Source organism: Thermobia domestica, chromosome 4 (assembly GCF_964235325.1).
Source record: "Thermobia domestica chromosome 4, izTheDome1.hap1.1, whole genome shotgun sequence".
NCBI lineage: Eukaryota > Metazoa > Arthropoda > Insecta > Zygentoma > Lepismatidae > Thermobia > Thermobia domestica.
In genome coordinates, this window is record NC_137457.1 from 278470871 (window position 1) to 278494636 (window position 23766).

At 33.1% G+C, this 23766-nt stretch overlaps 1 protein-coding gene across 4 annotated transcripts in view; it reads left to right on the forward strand.

Moving 5' to 3' along the window:
- Positions 1–23532, forward strand: part of qtc (GRIP domain-containing protein quick-to-court) — a 252314-nt gene extending 228782 nt beyond the window's left edge. For all 4 annotated transcript variants that reach the window (XM_081755956.1, XM_081755960.1, XM_081755957.1 and 1 more), the window contains one exon: positions 21181–23532. In XM_081755956.1, the coding sequence (XP_081612082.1) occupies positions 21181–21384 (204 nt within the window). In that variant the 3' untranslated portion in view covers positions 21385–23532. The remainder of the gene's footprint in view (positions 1–21180) is intronic.
- The last annotated feature ends 234 nt before the right edge of the window (positions 23533–23766 follow it).

The window sequence follows — 23766 nt, forward strand, 5'->3', positions numbered from 1 at the left end:
GGAATTATTTACACATCATAAACTCTCCTTAAAATCGAAATCTGATATTAACTTCAAAAGTTCTGAACTAATCTACATTACATACATTTATAAATACAAAATTAAGTACTGTGGTTAATTTATATTAAATAAAATTAGTCTATATGAAATGATAAATATGTAGCATTTCTTATACATATAACAGTCATATTCAAAATCAATATTTTTTTTAAAGTTACATTTACTCGACCAAGTGCCAAAATTTCCCTTTGAATAATTTTCCGTGTATTTTTGTAAAGTAGTTATTACGAGATTTATTTAGTAGTAGTTAATTACCCGTAAATATAAAATGTATTCATAGCCTATTGGTAAATATTGAACATTTATGTTAGTAATTAAAATCCTTAGTAAAAAGATTTGAGAATAACAATAAATACTTTCCCTCGTCCCCTTCCCTCAAAAAATAAATAAAACTGGACATATACTGTTCACTATCGGTACTTAAAAAAAGTATATTCACAATTTGTAATGCGTTTATGTTTCTTCTTAGATAACTCACTTTATGGATGTGAATCGAATTCTTTTTTCTCACTTCTCTCTTTGCACTGCTTTTCTTACAACAACAATAGTACTGCTACAATAGCTTTTTCTTTTCACTTTCTATTGGCTGTTTCTTTTAACGGTAGCAAGCTTCCTTCAATTACTTTAGTTATTCAAATACTTTCTGTAACATTTAAGCATATTTGCTGTCAATATAGACTATACGGAAGGAAAACAAAATTTTCGTTCGAATTGTGTAGAAACTACCCGAGAACATTATAATTCTGGTTTACTATTAGGTATTAGACATAATATTATTCAAACCAACATTATGACATATACAGTAGAAATGATTTTCAAGAGTTTACTTGTATCTTTATAGGATAATTCAATTACTTGAAAATTCCCACTAGATAGCATAGACAGTTCGAAACATGTGTGTATATAAAAAAGGAATGCTAATGCTGTACTACAGAATGCAATGTCACAAGTTTATTACAACTCAAAATTGTTTCTAGATTACAATGTAAAATTAAAGAATCTGCAAATGATCCTCTTTACAAAAACATAAATTTTCTTATCAATTTTTCGCTAAGAATAATAATAAGCTTCGGTTGGAATACAAGGTGGTAAAGAAAAGGGAAATAAAGAAGAGAAATGAGAACATATACTGATAAGGGTAATATATTAAACATATCATATATTTGCTTGTGACACTCTTAAACGAAAAAAAAAAAAACCGTTCAATTTTTCTCGTTTATAAAATGTCGCACAGTAAGTATATGATAAGTATTTTATTTTCATATATCATACAGGGTGTTACAAAAAAATGTGGCACAATATTTTGGGAGCAGCTTCCTCACATCAAAATAAGACAAAAAGTTCATATGGACCTGTGCTCAAAAGTGGATAGTTTCGGAGTTACAAGGTGCCGTAAACGTGAAACAAGTGAACTTTAAAAGTTCATAGCTTTACTCTATGGTACCTATTGTAGTCGTGTCAAAGACATCATTGAGGAACTGGTATGTGAACTATCCAAATATCCATGTTTAAGAATGCTTCAGTATTTACACACCATTTTTTAGGGAGGTAGGTGGAGAGTGATCAAGTACTCCCAAACAGCCTCTCTAAAAATGATTGTGCAAGTACCGAGGGTTCTGCAAGATGGATATTGGGGTAGTTCACATACTAGTTCCTCAGTCAACCCAACGTGTGTTGACCCGACTACGATCGGTCCTGTAGTAAGGGAACTATGGACCTTTTTAAAGTTCGCTTTTTCATGTTTTCGGCACCCTATAACTGCGAAACTATGCACTTCCGACCGCAGGTCCATATGAACGTTTTTCCTTATTTTAATGTGAGAAATCTATTCCCAAAATATTGAGACATTTTTTGTAACACCTTGTATTTATTCTATTTGTCTTTTAAGTTTTCTTTTTACATTCTTAGCAAAAATTTGAATACATTTTTTTTTACATCATTGTTAAGAGGATCATTACATTTACTTGACTTCCTATTGTGATTTGACTGTTTTCAGATTATCTTCTATCGATATTTGTTAGTTATTTTATTGTACGCATATGATATAATATATTTTACATGACATGGTATCTTCAAGACTTTAATAGAAAAAAACTTTTATTAAAATCAAGCAATTACTACTCTCGAAATATTGATTTTAAAACTTGTAATTTTTTGTATATTTTTCTAAAATATATAAGTATCATCACGTATATTATTTATGTAAAAAAATAACTTTTATTTAAAATGACAGAGTTAAAGCGCTTTTGTCTTTTTGTACGCCCATACATCTAAGTACACATATGTAAGGGAAGTAGATAAGGGAAATTTTTTCATCAGGAATGTTATAGCACAACTCAACGCATTAAAAGAAAAAGAAAACGTATACAGTATAATGTACCAGAAAAAATAAAATTCAAGCAATACTTGTCAGTACAAACCTGTCATGGGAAAATATTTCATGTGGTACGAGATAATCTTCAGCCTTTGTAGAGATATAATTCTTTCGTGTTGTGGAGTTTCTTGCTGCTTCAAAAATCATCTTTATCTTAATACAATGATTCTTACAAAAATCAACTTACTAATTCAATCACGCTAAAGGAAGAGCATATTCAATTATTTCGCAAGCTACGGTTGACATCATCAGCTATGGTTGCATAAAGGATATGTAATATTTTCCATAAGTAGAAGCTTTGCTTTGTATATACTTAGACAAAACAAACTATTTGCTGGGCAAAACAATATATTCACATAAAAAAAAAACTACATACGTGTTAGTTGGCGAAACTAGAACACGTATGTAGATTTTTATGTGAATATATTGTTTTGCTCAGCAAATAGTTCGTTTCTGTTTAAGGTTATGTAAGTAATATTTGTATAATAAGGGAGGGAAATGCCGTATCTTAATTGCTAAGCAACTAATTTGTAAAAGTACTATGGCATATTGAAAATTGTAGATATATCATTAGATTAATGAATGCTTCAGACTAAATGCAAATGCCTGTTCGCCATTTTTGAACTTACCACTCACACTTGTAATGTAGCACTCCGATACATTGTGAACGATTTTGGGTTAATGGGTAGTTCGAAAATTATCCATTATATTAAAATTTTCATAATTTATAATGATTAACAAAAAAAGAAGTTTGCTGCTATTTCTCATTATCTTTCAAAATTGAATTGGCATAGATAATTTCAATTAGGTTTTAACGGAAGATTACTTTCCATATTAAAACTAAATTTGACATATCTTAAATTTTAAGTTCTGCGAAAATGAATAAAAGATTACGTGAAGTTAGCTGAAGAATGGGGAAAGGAGGAGACACTATTTAAAAATTTTTTTTCAGCAACATAAATTGGGATTGGAGAGACGGGGGGGGGGGATGTCTCCGACTGTTGATAAATACATAGTTCTTGTTGACACACACTTTTCTGTTGTTGCAACTTTCTTGTCCTGTCAACAAGAAAGTGTCTTGTAGAACTTCACTGAAAAGAAGACTTGAGTTTACACTGTTAATTGAATCAGAGGGAAATCGGTTAATCGCTCACTGTTGGTAAGCCAAATTATTATTATTATTATTATTATTATTATTATTATTATTATTATTATTATTATTATTATTAATTATTATTATTATTATTATTATTATTATTATTATTATTATTATTATTATTATTATTATTATTTATTACTGCCTTTCCTAGTATTCAAAGTGATAAAATAGCGGGCAGGAGAAAGTTGTATAACTGTACTAGTATAAAAAATTAATTCAGAGTTTAATACCATATTTTTATGGAATTTATAATAAGAATTGTGATTATTTTATGTTATTGAGTCAACAATTATAGCGATGGAAAAAATTCCATTACGCAATACCAATCACACCGCATACATCCTTGTGTTGCGAATAGTTCTTACAATCCTATAAATGGAATACGGTGTACATCAAGTACTGCGTACAGCTATAAATGTTAAACAATTTGGTCAAGTTTGTTTGTAAGAGCAAACATAATTTTAGATTCTTTTTCTGACCAAATATAATAGCTTTCTCTTCCATGACAAGTTCCTATTTATTACTCTTAGTTTCTTTCAAGAAAGACCATGTGCGTGGGTTTTCTCGAGGTTCTCCCGTTTCCCTTCACTTTCTTCGTTCCATCATTTTCATTCATCTCTCATCATCACCGTCTTCTTTAGCTTAGCCGGCATAAGCGTGATACGTAAAACTGAAAGATTTCATTTCATTTCCTTCAAGAAGGAAAATACTATTTGTTGGTATTCTTAAAACTGATAATCAAAGTAGACTGATTATGATTCGTTCATGTAAATCCTCCGATTACACAGTTGGTCATAACGAATGCATTTCTTTGTTGCAAAATTACATATTTCTTACCTTCCCCACGAAAACACAGGAATGCATAATATCTATCTATAAATAAATAAAATTCTACGATGTTGTTCTAGTTGATGTTCATACAATGTTGTTAGTGTATAACTCAGGGGCGGATCCAGGACGGACTTCTGCGGAGGCGGTGGGTTGTAATGCTGCTACTTAGAGCTACTTTTAAGAGCTCCAAACTCTGGGATTAGTTTTTTATTTATATATAAAATAAGAAAGTTTTCACTTCTGGGGGGAGGGGAGCGATCGCCCCCCCCCCCCGGATCCGCCCCTGGTATAACTGGGGAAAATGTTCAGCTGAATAAAATATGGGTGAATGAAAATCCTCATGCATAGTCTTTGAGAAAATCGACAAAAACTTTTTTTAAGCCTAAAAGTGGTTGTTGGGTGATAACCATTGTCGCCTCTTTAGCCAAAACTGATATCAAAGTATACCATCATGAAACTTTCCATTATCAAAACTTAATTAGTTCACAATAGAATAAGGACCATAATCATATTTTTAGATTTAAACATTAATATTTGTGTAACGCATGTTGGTTGGTGGGTAAACTTAAACTAAACTTAAAAAAAGGAACAATTAGTCCATATTATTTATATTTCCTAAGTTGCACTAGTAGGTAGTACTATTGGGATGTTTCTCTTTGTAGTGGATTGTTAAATTTGTAAAATGTGCTACTAACAAAAACTAATCTTGAGTGGCGTATCTGTAGGGGAAATTTGAAGATACTATAATGTTTGATGGTAAACTGAGATTTTTTTAACAAATAAAATATCATGCATTTCAATATGCCTTCTGTAGCGTAACCTGCATAATTAAATTTTATATTTTTCTAAAATATATTTATTTATTTATTTTATTTTATTTTTTTTTTTTTACAAAAATGGTAAAGTATCAGACATCTTGATAAACCCATTCGCCAAAAATGTTATATAGCTACTAATTTATATACAGTATTTTGGAAATTGAAAAGAAATGCTCAGAATAGGTTCAACAGGTAAAAGAAAAATTACAATAAAATAAAATAAAATAAAATAAAATAAAATGTTCAACTAAATTTTCTGATTTTCGTAGAAGTATGAAAAAGTTTCACCTTAATTCATACTCCACATGGGAACTCTGAGCAGGATAAGAAAAACAAAAAATTATTACTTCTATTTGCTAATTTTAATTTTTAAAAAAGAAACGCACACGCGCACACACAAAAGTAGAAGACGCTAAATTCACTTTGGTGATTGGAATAGTTAAGTTATTTTGAAGATTGGGTATAAACAGGGCCGGATTTAGGAGGATTGCACCAGAGCACGTGCACCCACCCCCCTTCGTTGTGAATATACACTATCTAAAGTGAGAAGCTAGCAGTGAAAATAGCAATAGTTTTCGAAAATTTCGTGTAATGGGCTTAAAAGAAAGTGCAGCTTTGCAAAAGCAATAGTTTAGGTCAATTTTGTGAAGGTTGAAGGAAAAGGATTCACCGAGAGTAGACACTTAGCATTTCCAGGGCAATTTCTCATTTACACCACAGATGCCTAAAGGAATTTTAAAGAAATAAATTTTATTCAAATGTACTGGTAGTTATTGGTGCATCCCCTGTCAGAAAATCCTGGATCCGGCCCTAGTTATAAATATATATTAATCATTGTATGTAATGCAGTTTCCCAGCCATGGTCCGCGAACCAAAAGTGGTTCTCGAGGCTTGCCCTTGTGTTTCCTCTTAGATTGAATTTTAGTCTGAAAAAGACAGAAAAAATAAAATTCACGTGAATTACGAGGTGTGATCAAAAATACGATGAATAATTTTATTAGAAACAAAGTAATAAACTTACATGGAATTTGATTTAGTCTTCTTTAGAGTATTGTTCTTGGCTAGCAATGCACTTATCCCAACGTTGATTCCATGACGGGAAGCATTTCTAGAAAGTTTCTTTTAGGAGGGCGTTCAGCTGCTCTCTCGTGGCCCCCTCAATGTCAGGAATGATGTCCAAACGTTTTCCTTTAAGCGCAGTTCTAATTTTTTGGAAGAGCCAGAAGTCACGTCATGTTGTATCTTGAGATTACGGTGGATGTGGACAGACACGAATATTTTTTTTTTTTTTCGACCAAAAATTCCTGTTCATCAGTCAAAAGTTTGGGAACGAATTTCGCACTCAATCTTATCATTTCCAAATCTGTGGTTAAAATGCTTCGTAGGGACTCATACGAGATGTTTAGTTCTTTGGAAAGCTCTCTAATAGTTATTCGCTTGTTTGAGCGAACAATTTTTGCCACTTTTTGCAGTTTTCTTCTGTGTTTTTGAGGTTAATGGGCGTCCTGAACGTTCCTCGTCTTCTACCGACTACTCATTTCCGCTTTTAAATCACTCATATCACTTGTAAACAGTCTGCACAGTTACAGCATTATCGCCATACACCAATTTCAACATTTCATAAGTTCCTTTGGCACTTTTTTTGCAATTTGAAACAGAACTTAATGTTCACGCGTTGTTCGAAATCCTGATGCGCGACAGACACTGTAAACACAACCTTACTCTAGCGGCTCTGGACCTGATTGACAAGTCAGAACTTGTTCCAACTTGACGCAGCCTATTTCAAGGGATAAGGCTATGGAATAAATTACATGAAATGGTTGTAGCATCAACATTTGCTGCTAAAAAAATTCATTCACCGTATTTTTTGATCACGCCTTATATATATTACACACTAGAGTTGAAAATCTCAAACAGGTATAGATTATATAAATCGTAAATTATACCATTTAATAAGATTGTACAAATTCTAATAGTTTCTATAGATCTATTATACAATACTCGTGATAGCAATTATTAAAAAAGGAAAAACTCAAATATTATTCTACTAAAACCAAGGTAAAAAAACAGTACTATTTGAAAAAAATATAAGTATTCTGGTATATGCACGAAACGTTTAAACATAAATAAAATAAAATAAATAAATGAAAGGGACAGGAATCGGGTGGTTCGTAAAATATTCTGACTAACGAAAGCATACGTTTCATGGATTTACTATTATTACCGTCAAAATTTATAAACATTTTTCAAACACAATATTTACTTCAAAACCAATTTGCTATACATAATTACTACTTAGCTCTGAACAAATAACATGCATGTTCCTCTATGCACGGCAATTAGCCGCAATGAACTGTATATCTTAGATTTGTTTCTTATTACTTTCACTTTTTCTTTATATATCTGCATCAACTGCTATTGCTGTTTTGGTTTTAATATTTATTCATTTTTACATTGTGTTCTTTTAGTTTTTATCACTTGTTCGCACATAGCCATTTCGCACAATTAGGTAAGGTCCTACTGGACTGACTAAAATAACATGTTTCTCAGAGGCAATAAGTCTACTTTATGCGAAGACATACTTAAGGTTAGATATTGCTATAATTTAATATTACTAGTTAATAAATATTGGTTTCTTCTTCCATACAAATAAATTTCCAAAATAATATTTCAGCTTATTTATAAAATAAAGATGGTTTGATAATTCAATTAAGAAGGATGAAATGAAATGAATAAAATCTTAATAGGCATGTGAAACTTTTTATTATTATTATTTTATTTTTTGCATGTGCAATTTAGCTAGGAGCTCTGGCAAATATTAGGTTCAATTACTGCGCATTGCTTTTTTTTTAAACAGAAAAACTAACATCACACCTTTATTTGCATTTTTTTCTTTTTTTTTTTTTTTTTTTTCCTATAAGCTATACGAAATGCAACTGCATGTGGGAGCGTGGCACAACAGTTTGATTTTTCACTAACCATCTTCACACCACGATAATCAAAGCATCTCATTCCTGTCACTATATAACATTTGAATGATGACTTAAGAAGGGAAAAAAAGTTAAACGGTGTTAGTTTTGAGAGACTGGTAGAGATGAATTTGAGATCATGAAAGATGTAAAGATATGACATATGTAGATAATCCCGCTGTAAAAACATTTGGTTCATATAGACACAGCTCCAGTGGCGCAGTGCAGATATGAACCATAGAAGGAAAACAAAGTTACTATCTGTTAATAATTGCATTTTTCATTATAATTTAGAATATATTTCTGTTGTTTACATTTCACTTTTATCTTGCTGAAGTCTGATTTTCAGATAATGAAACAGAATAGTTGTGTGTTAACCCAGCATCGCGAAGCAGTTGGCAGCTGTTTGATTTAATATATAACATACTCTATTCTGGAAAGTCAAAAAATATGGTGAATATGAACCGATGTCTAACAGCATTTCACCTACTTAAAAGACGTCTGATCGGCCATAGTTCTTCGCAAACCTGTCAGAGACTTTAGTTTAGCAATTCTGACTACGCCACTGGAAAACTTACGCATATTCTTTACATTTTGATTTTTAAAAAATTAAAGTTTCTTAAATCAAAATTTGTTCACTTAGCACACATATAGCACTTAGAACACATTCTAGATGCTGGAGATAGGATAAGACAGAAATGTTCTAAAAGTTTGTAAATTTATTTTTCCCCTACTTTCCAAATATTCTTTCAAAAACAGTTTTATACTGTAAATCAGAACACGTAGTAGCTCAATAGTAGATCACTCATCTCAAACGCAAACAATCTTTGTTTCGATCTAGTTTTTCCGAATTTATGGTAGATGATTTTCTCGAAGTTCTACCGTTTACAGCACGTCTTCTGTAGCTTAATCTATATAACTAGCAGCCCAGAACAACATCTGACCTTTCACTTCTCTTTCGCTAGCCCTTGCTTATATTTCTGAGTAATTGGTTGCATTACTCATTTCAACCAAAAAATAATAATAAGGCCTATTATAAATGTTTAATAAAGTAAATATTCAGGAAATAACAACACAGATAGTTGAGTTGAGATTTGAGTTATATTTATCGCTACTTCTTTTTGTTTCATTGTTCCAAGAAAGTTCACAAAATGAATACAATATCCTAAAATCTTTAAAATGTTTGGCCCTTGACATATATCAAAACGTTAAACTTAAAAAATTTAAAAATCAATTGGAAAGAAGTTGGAAACTCTCCTGAGTCCTCTGTCAGATAAGAATGTAATATTGGCTGTTCTTCACCTTTATCATATCCTGTACTTTACTCAATTGTTTGATCCTCCCAGGAAATGATAGCTCCATTCTTCCGCAAGAACTAAGTAATGATGTTGGATCAAGTGATCTAATTCACACTTTAGCGTTCTAATTCATTCTAAACCGTTCTAACTAATCTTTCGGTGCTGTACACAATTCAGTTAGTAACTTTGAGTATACCAATGAATTTTGTGATATATCGCAACAAACCATTCTTAAGCCCTCGCTTTCTTGAATGGATTGACCGGAGTTGAAGGAAGTTGATTCATCAAAATGGAGAAAGATTCTTCAAAAATGCAGCACTTCAAGCATCGTAGAATTTCTTTCAAGTTATGACTAAAAATGGCGAGAATTTATCGCTAAAGAGTTCCAGCAAGAAGGCTTTTACTCATATACATCCTATTGTTTCATTAGGTAATTTCACTTGACCTTCCAACTTATGTGTAGTAAAACAAACTATCTATACAATAGTGTACAACTGTATTCAAGATACGGTATTCATATTATTCACTGTTGGCTAAATCGAAGATTCTTGGTTTGTATTACGGAGTTCGTCACTTCACGCGCTTTCATTGTTCAGTAATTCACTGAAGTCTATCTTCATAGGATTTTAATGAGTGCTTGGCATTAACAGAACTAATGTTTGGCTTAGAGTTATTCTATCATGAAAACTCATTCCTATCACCTCCTGATGAACAGCAATGATGTTGGCTGCACACGCACTAGTATCTTTATATTCACTGGTGCTGGTAGTGGCTTAAGTTTGGTATTTTTGACAAAGCATTTGTTTTAATTACATTGTCTCGATCTGTGAATGTATGCACAGTCCAATTTATCGGTTGTTCCCTATGGCCGTCCCGAATTGAAAATCGCCTAGTTGTGTTCACTAGTTCATTCTGTTTAAGAACATAATTTGCTTTCTTTTATATTGGAAAATGATAAATTTCGTACAGCTAAGAGGAGTCGTCTTTAGTTTATACTATAGTTTTTTTTAAATTCATTTCACGTATTTGGATTTTAGGATTCTTATTCTGAATCAATGTGAAAAGCAATAACTAGGCTTTGTGATGGACAAATACCGTATGCGTGGGTTTTCTCGGGGTTCTCCCGTTTCCTTCCATTTTCTTCATTCTACCATTTCACTCATTATCATAATTACAGTCTCTCTGAATTTCATTGCATAATCGTGCGTTGTTAATCTAAAAAAAATCGCATAGCCAGTGGGTATTACATACACTTTCTGTGCATGTGGTCTTGGGTTTAGGATTCGGATAGGAATAGACTTCTCGACGTCGGCCCATTAAAATAAAGTTGAATGGCCAACTACGTAAGTTGATAGGTGAAAACTGTCAGAAATAATGGTGTTAGCAGATGCACTGATCACTCACTTGAGGCTCTCCCAACGTGCAGCAATATAGTTTAAATCTTAGAAACGAAATAAAAAAACCATAACAGAATATAAACTTATGGATATTACTATGAAATCCATCACATTGACATAGATTATATATTGTACAGTTAATTTGAATTCATCTTTTAAAAGAAGAGACCTAAATTCTGCTCATGTGTTGATAAATTGGTAAATATCAGTTGATGCTAAGGGAACAATCTGACATTGAAGTTATTAAAGAAACCATAATAATTTGACGATAACAGTTCGTCATTGCTACTTGCTGTTGTGTTGCTTCACAGTGACTTGTAAAATACTGCAGACTTTCATATTTGATAAAATAACAATTTGTCTATCAAATGTTAGAAACTATATATTCAGTTCTTAAATGTCTATAGATATACAGAGGCATTAATTGATTTTTATCAAGGGAGTTACAGCTCTCATCGCAGCACTTTTTCAGTAATTTGAACATGTTCGTGTATAATCTTTTAAAGTAAGAATTGAACATTAGAATATTTTCACTCCTATTTTTAGTGATCAATAAAACAGTTAAAATAACTCAGCTTGTAATAGATGTAAAAGAGTGAAGTTTTGTACAATCCGTGGCAAAAAACCTGCAACATGAGCATATAAGTTTATTGTGAAATGACAAAGTCTTTTGCTCGAAAATAAGTGTGCACGGAAGGAGGCCGAAGTTTATCTGGCGTGATTCGTTCCACTTAGAGGTTATGTTCATTCCTTGTGCTGTTAGGTGTAGTTTCACAATAAACTTACATCCTCATGTTACAGGTTTTTTGCCGCGGATTGTACAATCCGTACTTAAGAGTATTGATCTTTAAAACACAGGTCAGGTTTTCGATTCTTTTAATGGCTGTGTAGAGTTAGCAACATAAGTTATTCGTATTTCTTAGAGTCTTCGCTACATGCTCATTCCTTGCTTTTTGAATTTTGATTAATAAGTTAAAAGACAGTGGAAAACATAAAAAAAAAATTTACAAAATGAGTCAAACAGTATATACAGAGTACTAATAACCAATCGGGTGTTTGCTTTCCTTTCCTGCTCGTGATCCTGCAATGGATACTTAAATCTCTACATTGCCTCCCTCAGTCCATTTCAATTTTAGAAATGCACAAAATCAAGCCAGTAAAAACTGAAACAAACGTTAAGTAAAAACTGACCTACGATTTTGAGTTTCACATATGTCAAACACATTGTACTTCTGCTACCACACATTTCAACACTCCAGACACTCTTGGGTAATTTAAAAAAAAAAAAAAAAAAAAAAAAAAAAAAAAAAAAAAAACTAATTGTTGTTTTCAAGACCTTTCGTATAATGCAGAAATTAGTCCCAAACAATTATGATGTAATCAACTCCAAATTTTCTGTCTCATAAGAACCTAAACAATTATGACGTAATCAACTCCAAATTTTCTGTCTCATAAGAACCTAAACAATTATGACGTAATCAACTGCGCACAAAGTTTTCTGTCCTATAAAAGAAGTTCTAGAAAGAGTTAATTATTAGTTTATGAAATTACATCTTCCAGGTACTATCTGGCTCACTTCAAGATATTTTTTGTTGTCTTTATTCACTAAAATTTAAGAAAAGGGGGACAAACTTAGCGAAGAGCGTTGAGAGCCTGACATACTAAAAATAATGCAAACTTTATCCTTTTTTTTGATTATTTTTCATAAGTGAAAGGAGATAATAAAACGTAGCTTACCACAGTCATAGATAATGTTATTCTACAACAGATAATATGAATCTGAAGAATTTCCAGTGTTGCCATTCATAGAAATGACAGTGTTATCAGAATAACAATTCCCCTAAAATGTAAGTTAAGGCAGCGATTAGAGGAACGAACTCAACTGCAATTGTTTACGTATCATGTTGTCTTGGTATCATGTGAATAAAATTAAATAATATTGTTTTTCTTTTTTTTTCTTTTTTTTTTTTTTCTAAAGTAGTTCACAGGATTCCAAAACATGATACGAAATCAAATGCAGTTGAGTTCGTTCCTCTAGTCGCCGCCTTAACTTAGATTTTCGGGGAAATGTTATTCTGGCAACAACACTGTAATTTCTATGGATGTCAACACTTAAAATTCTTCAGGTTCATATTTTCTGTTGTGCAGGGTGTCTATCGGTCACGAAAGTCACTAATGTCATGAAAAAGTCACGAAATCAGAAAACGGTCATGAAAGTCACGAAAAAGTCACGAAATTTAGCTTTTGGGTCACGATTTTTTTTTTAACTGTACAAATGTAAGTACAGATTGGACATTTTTGTTCTATAAAACGTCAAAATTCACCACTAAAAATGTCTATAGTCGACTTTAGACGCTAACAAATCGCAAGCAAAGTACGTTTCTATCGCATGGATGAAAATTCGGCCTAATTCGTACCCAAATTCGCTCTTGAAAATGTTAGGAAATTTTATGATTTGGTAAAGAAAAGGTCACGAAAAAAAAGTCACGAAATTTCATTTTGGAATTTTAGTAGACACCCTGTTGTAGAATAACATTATCTATGATTGTGGTAAGTTGCATTTCATTATCTCCTCAAACTAAACTAATTGTATTACTCCTGTTCACGCAATAAAACACTCGTCTCTATTGTGTATTGTATCACAATATTTGTTATTTGTTATGAATTAAATATCGGCCTTAGATGAATTAAAACTGATTTATTTACATTGTAGATATCAGTTTGTATATTATTATACTAGCATGTTATCTGAAAAGCGAAGCAATTTTGAAATAAAAGCATGAATTTAACTATTCTTTACAGTAGAAAAGCCACGATTTCATATCTACGAAAACAACCTGTAAAATATGTATATACTTGTATGTTTGTATATTATTGTATGTATGTTTGTGTGTATATATGTATATTGTATAATAATAAAGCTAATTCGAAGCTTGTGCATTGCTAGATATTGTTAGCTAGCTTTTGGCTTTAATATTTGTGCTTAGTGATCAATGATCATGTCACATCCGTGCTTTTCCCATGGTGATTGATAAGTTTATAGTTGTAAGCAAAAATACTTTATTTTACCAGGGGGAATTTTGCCGATTTGAAAGCAGTTTTCAGTAACGTTCATAGAATATATATATATATATAAAAAAAAAAAAAAATTCAGAATGGTCAATTTATTTCTAAGTTATCGCTGAACGAAAATCTAAACGAAAGTGATTAGCAAATACTTTCAAATTTTGTTTTACAAATAAATTGGTAATAATATACTAATACAAATAATTAATATTTTTTTTTATCTGTTAAAAGCCCTATTCTTATACGTTGGGTTGCACAGTTCAATTGAACAAATAGTTTTAATAGAAGCTTAATTAAAACTTATTACTTTTAAAAATAGCCTTGCATCATGGAGGCAGACGGGACTGAAGGAAAAAAGTAGTTTAATTATATGACTGTGTTGAAAACGAATACAATATAAAAATTTGAAGGCCGAATTTAGGATATTTCGAAAAGCACTCTCTCACACGGAGCCGAAATGACTGAAGATTTGCTTTTGTTTTTATATTATTTGGGTGCACAGTGGCTGAGTAGCAGAGCGCTTGCCCTTAGTATGTGGGGTCCTAGTTTGCTCCCTGCCTAAGTAAATTATTTGTCGTGAGTTCGTATTTTTGGGGGATACTCCTGTTTCAATAGTTCTTCAATAATCTTTATTTGCCTTAATCATCCGTCTACCGTAACCTAAAAGGGCATAAACGAGGGACGTTAAACTGAAAGACTTCATTTAAAAAAATGTCCAAGTCCTCTTCTCATTTTGGAAATGAAAGAACTAATCAACTCTTAACAAACAACTGATTATATTCGTAATGAAACAGGAAGGAGGAGAGGGGAGGGAGGATGAAATTTCTTTTTTTTAAAGAAAGTATTCATAAATAAATAAATAATTAAAAATAAACAGGCACGACATACAACCAAGCAAAGAGAAGAGGAGCCAAATTCTAAACGTGACACTTTGACTATTCTTTCTTTTTTTAAAAAAAAAAAAAAAATCTTGAAATCTGATAGATATGAAAAAGAGAAGGAAACTGTATTATCTTTGAGGCTAAGTACAGCATCTTAAAAACAATAGCGAATGATCCAATCGGCAGTAAGCTAGTGGTAGCGTTCTGACTTCGCAATCGGAAGGTTTCAGGTTCAACCCTGCAGCCGGTCTCTCAAGGCTATATTTCCTATTTCACTAGGCAAATGGGGGTGGTGCGTTTACAGATAGGTTTTGTCCTAATTTATTGTAATTGCTTTCCAATTTCGTTGTTGTTTCATGGGATATGCTAATTCGTGAGCCCGGCTCAAGTGCACTCGCTCAATAATTGAAGGCGAGCCCTGTACGACGGTATTTTCTAAAGTTCCCGGCATGACATTCAAATATCGCGCCACTGGTAATAAGCCGCCCATCGTATATAGTGCCATCTATGGAAGAAATAATGTATTAGTTTCAACTGTCTAGTTGCGTTAATTCTTTGGAAGCATTCATTAACTCAGTCACAGTGTGTTAAGCTTGCATACCGGATAAGAGTGCTCCAGTCCACACAGCTGTTTTGCCAAGGCTTCAGTGCTAAATTTAGCTTGTAAAGTGGATACTGAATCTTCTTGAAGCCATAGTCTTTCAATGCTGCCTTGGCAAGAACAGTAGTGTTTACTGGAGCATTGTCATGCAGCATATGAGCTGAATCCACACCAACCGATTCAAATGACTGTTTCCAACGAACTGATACGACTAGACAATTGAAACAGATACAGTGTTTCTTTCATAGATGACACTATATACCATGAACAACTTATTGCCAGTGTCGCGTTGCCGGAATCATTTGCAGATATCCTAATAAGTGGACAGTGAGCCAGAGCTTCAGATTAGAGCGAGCGTGAATCCAGTGAGATTATAGCGAGCATAAGCCTCATTGACGATATTGGATCTGAACACGTGCGAGCCACGGTGGCCAAATGGTGGTTTTACAGGCTGAATATGGGAAAGATAATTTACAATACAACCACCAAAAGGCATTGCAACTAGGAGGAAATAAATAAGTAAACTCTGGTGAGGACAGTAAAGAAGATCACGCAAAACCTACATTTATGAATAAATCTATACCGATAATTGGAGCGGTCGTACTACACAACAAAAAGTGATGTGTTAAAACAACTTGAGCGTGTTACGTGTATGTTAATTTAACACCAAAGACATTGTCTTCCGAGCATATCAGAAGTAACTAGAGGTTATGAGTGAGAATTTGAGTTGGATTTTATTGCTTGCAATGAGTAAAGCTTTGCGCAGTATATTTGACATTTATGCCAAGTAACGAATAACATAATATGTTTTGCTATAATCGGTCATGAAAATAGTTTTGTAAGCCTAGGAATTGAATGAACAGTTACATGAGTAGCATTGCTGCCATTTGTTGTTCTTATATGATAGCACATAAGAAGAACAGATAAGAACAATAGATTGCAGAACTGTTATTTATGTAATTGTTATAAGACAATTTATAGGCTTTCATAATCGATTACAGAAAACATAGTACGTTACCCATTACTTGACTCTCAAATATACTTAATATCAGATATACTGCGTAAGGGTTTGCTTATAGCAAACAATAGAATCCAATGCAAATTCTCACTTACAGTTACTTGTTATTTCTGATATACTCGGAGGGTAATGTCCTTGATGTTAAATTAACACACAAGTAACACCCTAAAGTAGTAATCATTTTGTGTTGTTTTAATACCTCATTCTTTGCTGCGTGTATATCCTCTCATACTATGTCAGGTTTCAACCTCACCAAGGTTTGGCCAAAATATCTGATAACCTTAAAAAAAAAAAAAGAAAAGAAAAAAAAGAAAGAAACTAACCTATCACATATTTCCATAGTCCCCATAACGGATTGACTCCATTGACGAACTCGGTTGAGATAACCACTCTGGCTGTCTATTGCAATAATAATAATAATTTTCTTTCATGACTTATCGTGTAGAATAACGGACGAATGTACTAACATTACAATCTTATTTATAAAGCCTACTAGCGTGATCCTAATAACATTACTATCTTTAAGGCCCATTAGCGTGATCCTAATAACATTACTATCTTTAAGGCCCATTAGCGTGATCCTAATAACATTATAATCTTATAAGGCCCACTAGCGCGATCCTAATAACTAAAAGATTATCTTAGTAGAAGAAAGTGTTCATTATGTTTGTCAGTCTAAAGATTTAGAATTCAATTTAATTTAAAGCATTTATAACACTTCATCATTTATAATTTTTGTAATAAAAATTTTAGTTAAGGGAAAAATACCTTCACATACTTAAATTTAGTATATAAAATTAAGTATACTTAATTTTAGTATACTTAGTTACTAAAATTCTAGTAACCAAGTATAGTAGTATATTTAGTATACGTAAATTATCTTTATATGTTTAAATTTACTTGCATGATAGTAACACCTCGGATGTGACATGACATTTAAGCAGTATTTTTATTATTGTTATTATTTCGTTAAAATAAGTGCATTATTCCTTTGTGTTTGCATGATTAAGGGAATTTAGTGTAAGTATTTTAGAAACTTTTCAGCGATAAAGCGATAAATGTTTTATATAGTAGAGAGGGATAATCTTTCCTTGAGCCCTGTGGTTCAGTGGCTGAGAGTTCTCTTCTGCTGCGGAACGTCTCTAGTGACTTCCTTCATTTCTTCCTGATACAGCGTCCTAGTCGTTTATCAATAGTCTTCTTCACTCTGACAAAAACGCATTACACTCAACTGAGATACTGTCAGCATCTATAGAAGTAACCAAGGAAGTTCTGTCGCTTTTTCACCCACCACTTTCGAACATCGATATGTTACCTGAAAGATCAAAAATAACGTTCTGGAAGGCCACGAATTCCATCGCAGTAGACCTTGGTGGACCGTGAAGAGAAGAAGGTATCAAGTGCATTTTGCAGCTCTACTAGGGATTTGAACTGGCGTCCTCTAAGGTGATTGTGTAAGGAATGGAACAGGTGATTATCGGACGGTACAATGTCCAGGGAGTATGGCGAATGCAATGGTGTTTCCCATCCAAGATGAAGAATGGTGTCCCGGGTCATCCTAGCCATGTGGGGCTTAGTGTTGTCCTGTAACAGAAGGACCCCTTTGCGATTCAGTTGTACTGGCTCCAGAGTTTGTTTTTCTTGAACACGGCTCAACTGCTGACAGTACACAGTCGCATTGATACTCTGACCAGCTGGTAGCAGTTCCCGATTCACGATGCCGCGAGCAGTTCACCAAACACACAGGAGGACCTTCTTCTGGTGCAGTGCTGGTTTCGACTGTTCTGGAACCGGTTCATAGGATGCTAACCAATGATGGCGGCGCCTTGGAGCTTCGTACAGGACCCATTTCTCATCATATGTCAATACTCTGTCCAGAAATGACTTCTTCCTCAGACGAGATAGCAAAGAAACACAGGTGTCTGCTTGCGTTGCCTTCTGGCCCGGAGTCAAATCATGTGAGACCCATCGACCCAATTTGTAATGCTTCCCAAGTTGATGGAGGTGCTGCCGAATGGTTTCTCCACTCATACTGGATTGTAGTTCCAGTTCCTCATATGGCTGGCCACTGTTCGCCTCAATTCTGCCTGAAGATATTCATTTAGTACATGTGTTTGTCTTCCGGCACGTGGTGCGTCTTCGAGTGTTTCGTCACCGTCCTTAAACTTGTTAAACCACCACTGCACTGTCCGCGTACTCACGACACCCTCACCAAAGGCCTGGCATATCTTCCGCCCCATTGCAGCGGCGTTTGACCCCAGCTTGAACTCGTACAGCATACACGCCCTTATGATGCTCTGTGGACGTCCCATATTCACTCTGTCCTTACGCAAATTCACAGTGTAACTGAACTGCCACAACCAGGTAGTATGTTAGATATACCCACACCAACAACTGACCTTCGCCTTATCTCCATTCGCATTCAACTCACGGCGTGAGGGCTAATTGAACACAGACCTCCACAAAAGGTGACAGAACTTTCCTGGTTACCTTTATAGTACTTTTCCGTGATTTACTTACATATACATCGTGCGTCTTTTTTACAATGAATTTTCAACATAACTGCATTCCGTCCAAGTACAGATTTCACTTCAATATTCTTCTTACACAATATTTTGACTTTTTTCTATCTTATGTGTAAATTCAACGCAGCCGAAGCTTACAGATACAATTAAAGAAAGAAGACAATTCTCATTACGTTTCGGCATCGTGGCAGTTTCTTTCTCAGATTGTCCTCTCTCGTCAAGAGAGGAGAATTGAGCAAGATGCTGTTACTCCGCTAAAACATAATAAAAATTGCAGGTTATATGCTGTCTGTCTAGCCTTGACTCAGTGACTTTAATTTTATTTCGTTATTGAATATTAAAGTAATTTTATCAGTCTCCTGCTATGGCATTAAAGTAGCCATATCTTTACTAATATATTAGTCAATTAATTACATAAATTCCGTATATTTACTTAGAAATATGCGTAGAATTCTAATATACAATATGTATCAAGGTAGACGGGGACAAGTGGCTTTTTAAAAATAAATCCCAGAAAATATTTTACGCTTTTCGCTGAAAATTTTCCCCTTAATACTTCTGGCTGATGATAAAGCAAATAATATGTGTTGCACAGTAAGTAATATGTGTTGCATGCTTTTATTTTTGTGCCAAAAATGTGGTTGTACTGTCTTTATTTCATAATCATCTTGTATTTTTCCATTTCCGTCGTATGAAAGTAGTTTTATGAGATTTTTTTTTTTTTTTTTTTTTAAGTTAAGAAAGTAAGTTTACTATTTAGAAATTTTATGAAATATATTGAACTTGTGGAGTTATTCAAGACACATTTTCTTTCATGATTATACATATAATTTAGCGTTTGAATCAATATACGAGGCACATTCAAAAAGTAAGTTGCGATGACCTGCAAAATGAGAGAGAAGCATCAGAAGAAAATTATATTACTATAGTGAGTTAGTGGTACATGCATATATTGTAAAGTAGGTTATGTATCATCCTTGTTGAGACATTTATCGTAACACGTGGCACCAGCTTTTATATGCCTGTATCGAATAATTCTGCAGCCAAGAACTGGAAACAGGATGTCAACCACCTGCAAATCAACTGCGATGTCGAAAAATTGTCTGGCCAGAAACCGCTTCAGGTGGAAGTCGCTGGGCATATATCCTTCTTGAATACTTTCCTTACTGTATTAGAAAGGAGAAAGTATTACATACGGAAGGTCTGAGTTATCGTAATAAAGGATGGAAACCTGAAACGTATAAGGGATGGGCCAGGACGAAACCTACAGTTTACAGTGGGGTCTGAACCACTGTAGTGCGTTCAATACTCTTCACCGGAAATCGAACCCAGGACCTCGTGCACCAAAAGCACACACAGTAGCAACTATATTAGGAAGAAGGACCAATCAGGGCGGCCCATAAGGGGAGACAACACCGACAAATGTAGTTTTTTTTCTTTTTCTTTTCTTTTCTTTTTTTTACTTCATTCAATTCAGACTTTTTGTTTTGAAGTTTAAAACACCTGACAGCGACAAAATAATCATACCTTTTCTAGATATTAAATTAAATATTACATGTCAAAAATATGGATTTATCGACTTTCTAAACACCCTTTGGTGACATGAATAAAGTTTAGTTCATTAATAATACGGAAATTCAGCGCCAGTTGCCAACTGTGCTGACGACCATTGGGAGCCCTCACATTAACTTGGAAGTCCTTAACGAAAATTTATCTGGTGTCACATTAAATCTATGGGCGGCCTCAGGGCCAATTATATATAAACAGCAACTTTTAAAAGCGTATTTATATCTGGGAGTTCTAAACTAAAATCCTTAGGTAGACATTTAATCTTCACAGTACTCATATTCTTCATAAAATAAAATATTTCAACATTTTGATCCAAAATGTCTAAAAATGTTCTCTTACAGAAAATTAGTTTTCTGAGTTACACAGGATGACACTTCGAATAAATCTAGAACAGTGGAATACACGATGAATGAGAGAGGGGGAAGAAAATAACTATCCTGCAAAAAAGGAAACAATAACACACATGCATAAGTTTCCTGTTTCATACTAAATCGTGTCATTTGTAAAAGTTTGTAAAATTAATTTATGTGTAGTCTAGAAATGAATGAATAATATATAAATCGAAATTTAATTAGTAGTGGAAAATTAATACTGTTTTTCTTCCTTGCACCCAGGCAATGTATCGGCGCATTGCAGAAAATCGTGCCAGCTCTGGAGAGATCGACCCAGAAATCACTCTGCAGTTCCTCAAATCAGCAATCTACTATTTTCTTACAGACAAAGAAAATCAGAGAGGACATCTCAAAGCTATTGAAAGTATTTTAGGTTACAATGAACTAGAAAAAACTAATATTGACAAGGCTTACAGAAAGACATAAATAAAAAAAAGAAATGAAGCTTTTTTTGTACTGAATGTTGTTACCAAAAAACAATGTAAATTATATATTTAAAAGGAAAGTCAAAAACAAAACCAAACAAGGATTGATATTTTCAAGTTGGTAAGTTATTTTGTGGGCACTGCGAGTTTACTAGAAAAATATTTTTATTATTTTATGACATACTATATACATAATATGGTAGCTACCAAACTTGACAGACTTTTGGGTGTGATATGTACTTTTCTCTGAAGATTGTACTATTTCGTGTTACAGCGAAAGTACACGTCGGGGAAGTATGGGTAATACAATACATATTGTTGAGTATCTTCCCTTAAACAACAACAGGTATTAAATAAAGACAATACATATATCTATATACAGTATATCAATTGTCCGTTATTGTTTACTGACATAATGCTATCAGTAATCATTTAGACATTAGATATGAAAGGCAATCATGTATTGCTATGATTTAAGGAAACTTTTTGTTAAACTACTGTACAGACTATCTTTTAAGTTCATTGCATTGTCTATGGATGCCATAGATAGACAGAAACGATATGCTAAGCATTTAAATATAATAATACTTATTTCCCATTCCCAATTATCAGTAACATCGCCAAATCATTTTGCGAAGGGCTTAAGCCAGCCAATTATTTTTAGAGAGAGAAAAAAATGGAAACCTAACAAAAATATCATGACACATTGACACAATTTCTAGAAACAAGTATAATTCTTGTCATATTATTGGACAATTTTTCGTGTATTATTGCAGAATTTAAGCAAACAAAATAAACAGTTATTACAAACATGATAACAATAATTATTATTTCATATACAGCATCTTTAGTCTTTCACCGATTTAAAATTATAACAAACTTCACAAATAACAGAATCATATAATAAAGATATACCAGTAACACATTTTCAATGAAGCTTTATAATACAACACAGTCACTACCACTGTTGTAATATTACATTTTAGCTTGACACTTAACCCCATAAATGTATTGCATTATAATAAACAACTAAGGTACTATTCTTTACTTTTTGCTACAAAACAAAACCATATAACGAATATCCCTCCTGGAGATTACTTAAGTATTATCAATTTACTTATAAGTTATTTGCAGGTTTTACCTGTGGTATAATACATCCTAGTAGCATCGTTCGATACGATATTACGTAACTGTAATGTTAAATTGTGTGAGAACAAATTCGGAAGAAACCATGCTTTGAGCTATATTTGCCCGGAATAACCCTACTTCATGGACATTGTATTCACCTAATCAATCTGACCGACTATAAAATAGTCCTCAATTCAAATGACGCACCAATTAAACAATGTCCTAAAATTTAGGAATCGACTTAAATGCTTTTTAGTATTGATGGCGTCCACTATCCCACTGAAATGTGTTTTACTAGCTTGCTTCTGATAAGTTTAAAACGTGAATTTTCAAAAGAACAATTCCTTCACTAAATTTGCAAATCGGTAATGATCAGTGCTCAGATTTTTCTTCGACTTATAAACAGAAAAGAGTTTTGCACCATAATCTTAAAAGATCAAAGTCTGGCTAAAAACCTTCACGAAATAGAAATGCTGGTGATGTTACTAGCATTTCATGTTCTATATATATTAAATACACCGAAGAAATAAACGATGCTTAAAAAAATATGTTGTAATAATTCATGTAGTGAATGCTCATGCACTATTATAGAGACGGAACAAAACTACTTTAAGCACTCTTTTTTTAAGTCTGCTATTGTACAACAAACGGCTTAAGCAAACTTTGACTTTGTTTTTCATGTTAGTTAGAACACCTCTATGTTGCATATCATAAAAAGAAAACTCTGTACTACTTACAGAATAAGTAAAGTTGACTGTATATTATTATACTATAAATGACATAAAGAAAAAAACTACAATACGTGTACATGGTAAATACTGGGGGAAAGGGACTGTAAATTGTTATTCTCATGCGAAAAACTATCAGTCTGATTGTAATGTTAAGTGAACCAGAAGACTGTTTCTTGGCTTCCTATGTATTTCCCAGTAATAGTATTTGTCTTTCTACTGCTGGGATAAGTATTAAGACTGTATGTACACAGTTTGTTCTTTAAAACATAAATAAATCAAGCAAAATTATATTTTCTGTAGTTTTATTTTGCCTTTATTTCTTTAGTCAACAACCCACCTATTCCATCTTGTCCGCCCTAGGTTGGTAATTATACAGAAGTTTTTTTTTTTTTTATAGAATACCAAAGTATTGTAATCATTTGACAACTGATGTGGCCATATTTTTCGAGCTACTCGATGTTTGACAGAGCAATTAAACGAGTTTTGGCCAAATAATATTACTTTGCATTCTTTGTTAACACTTG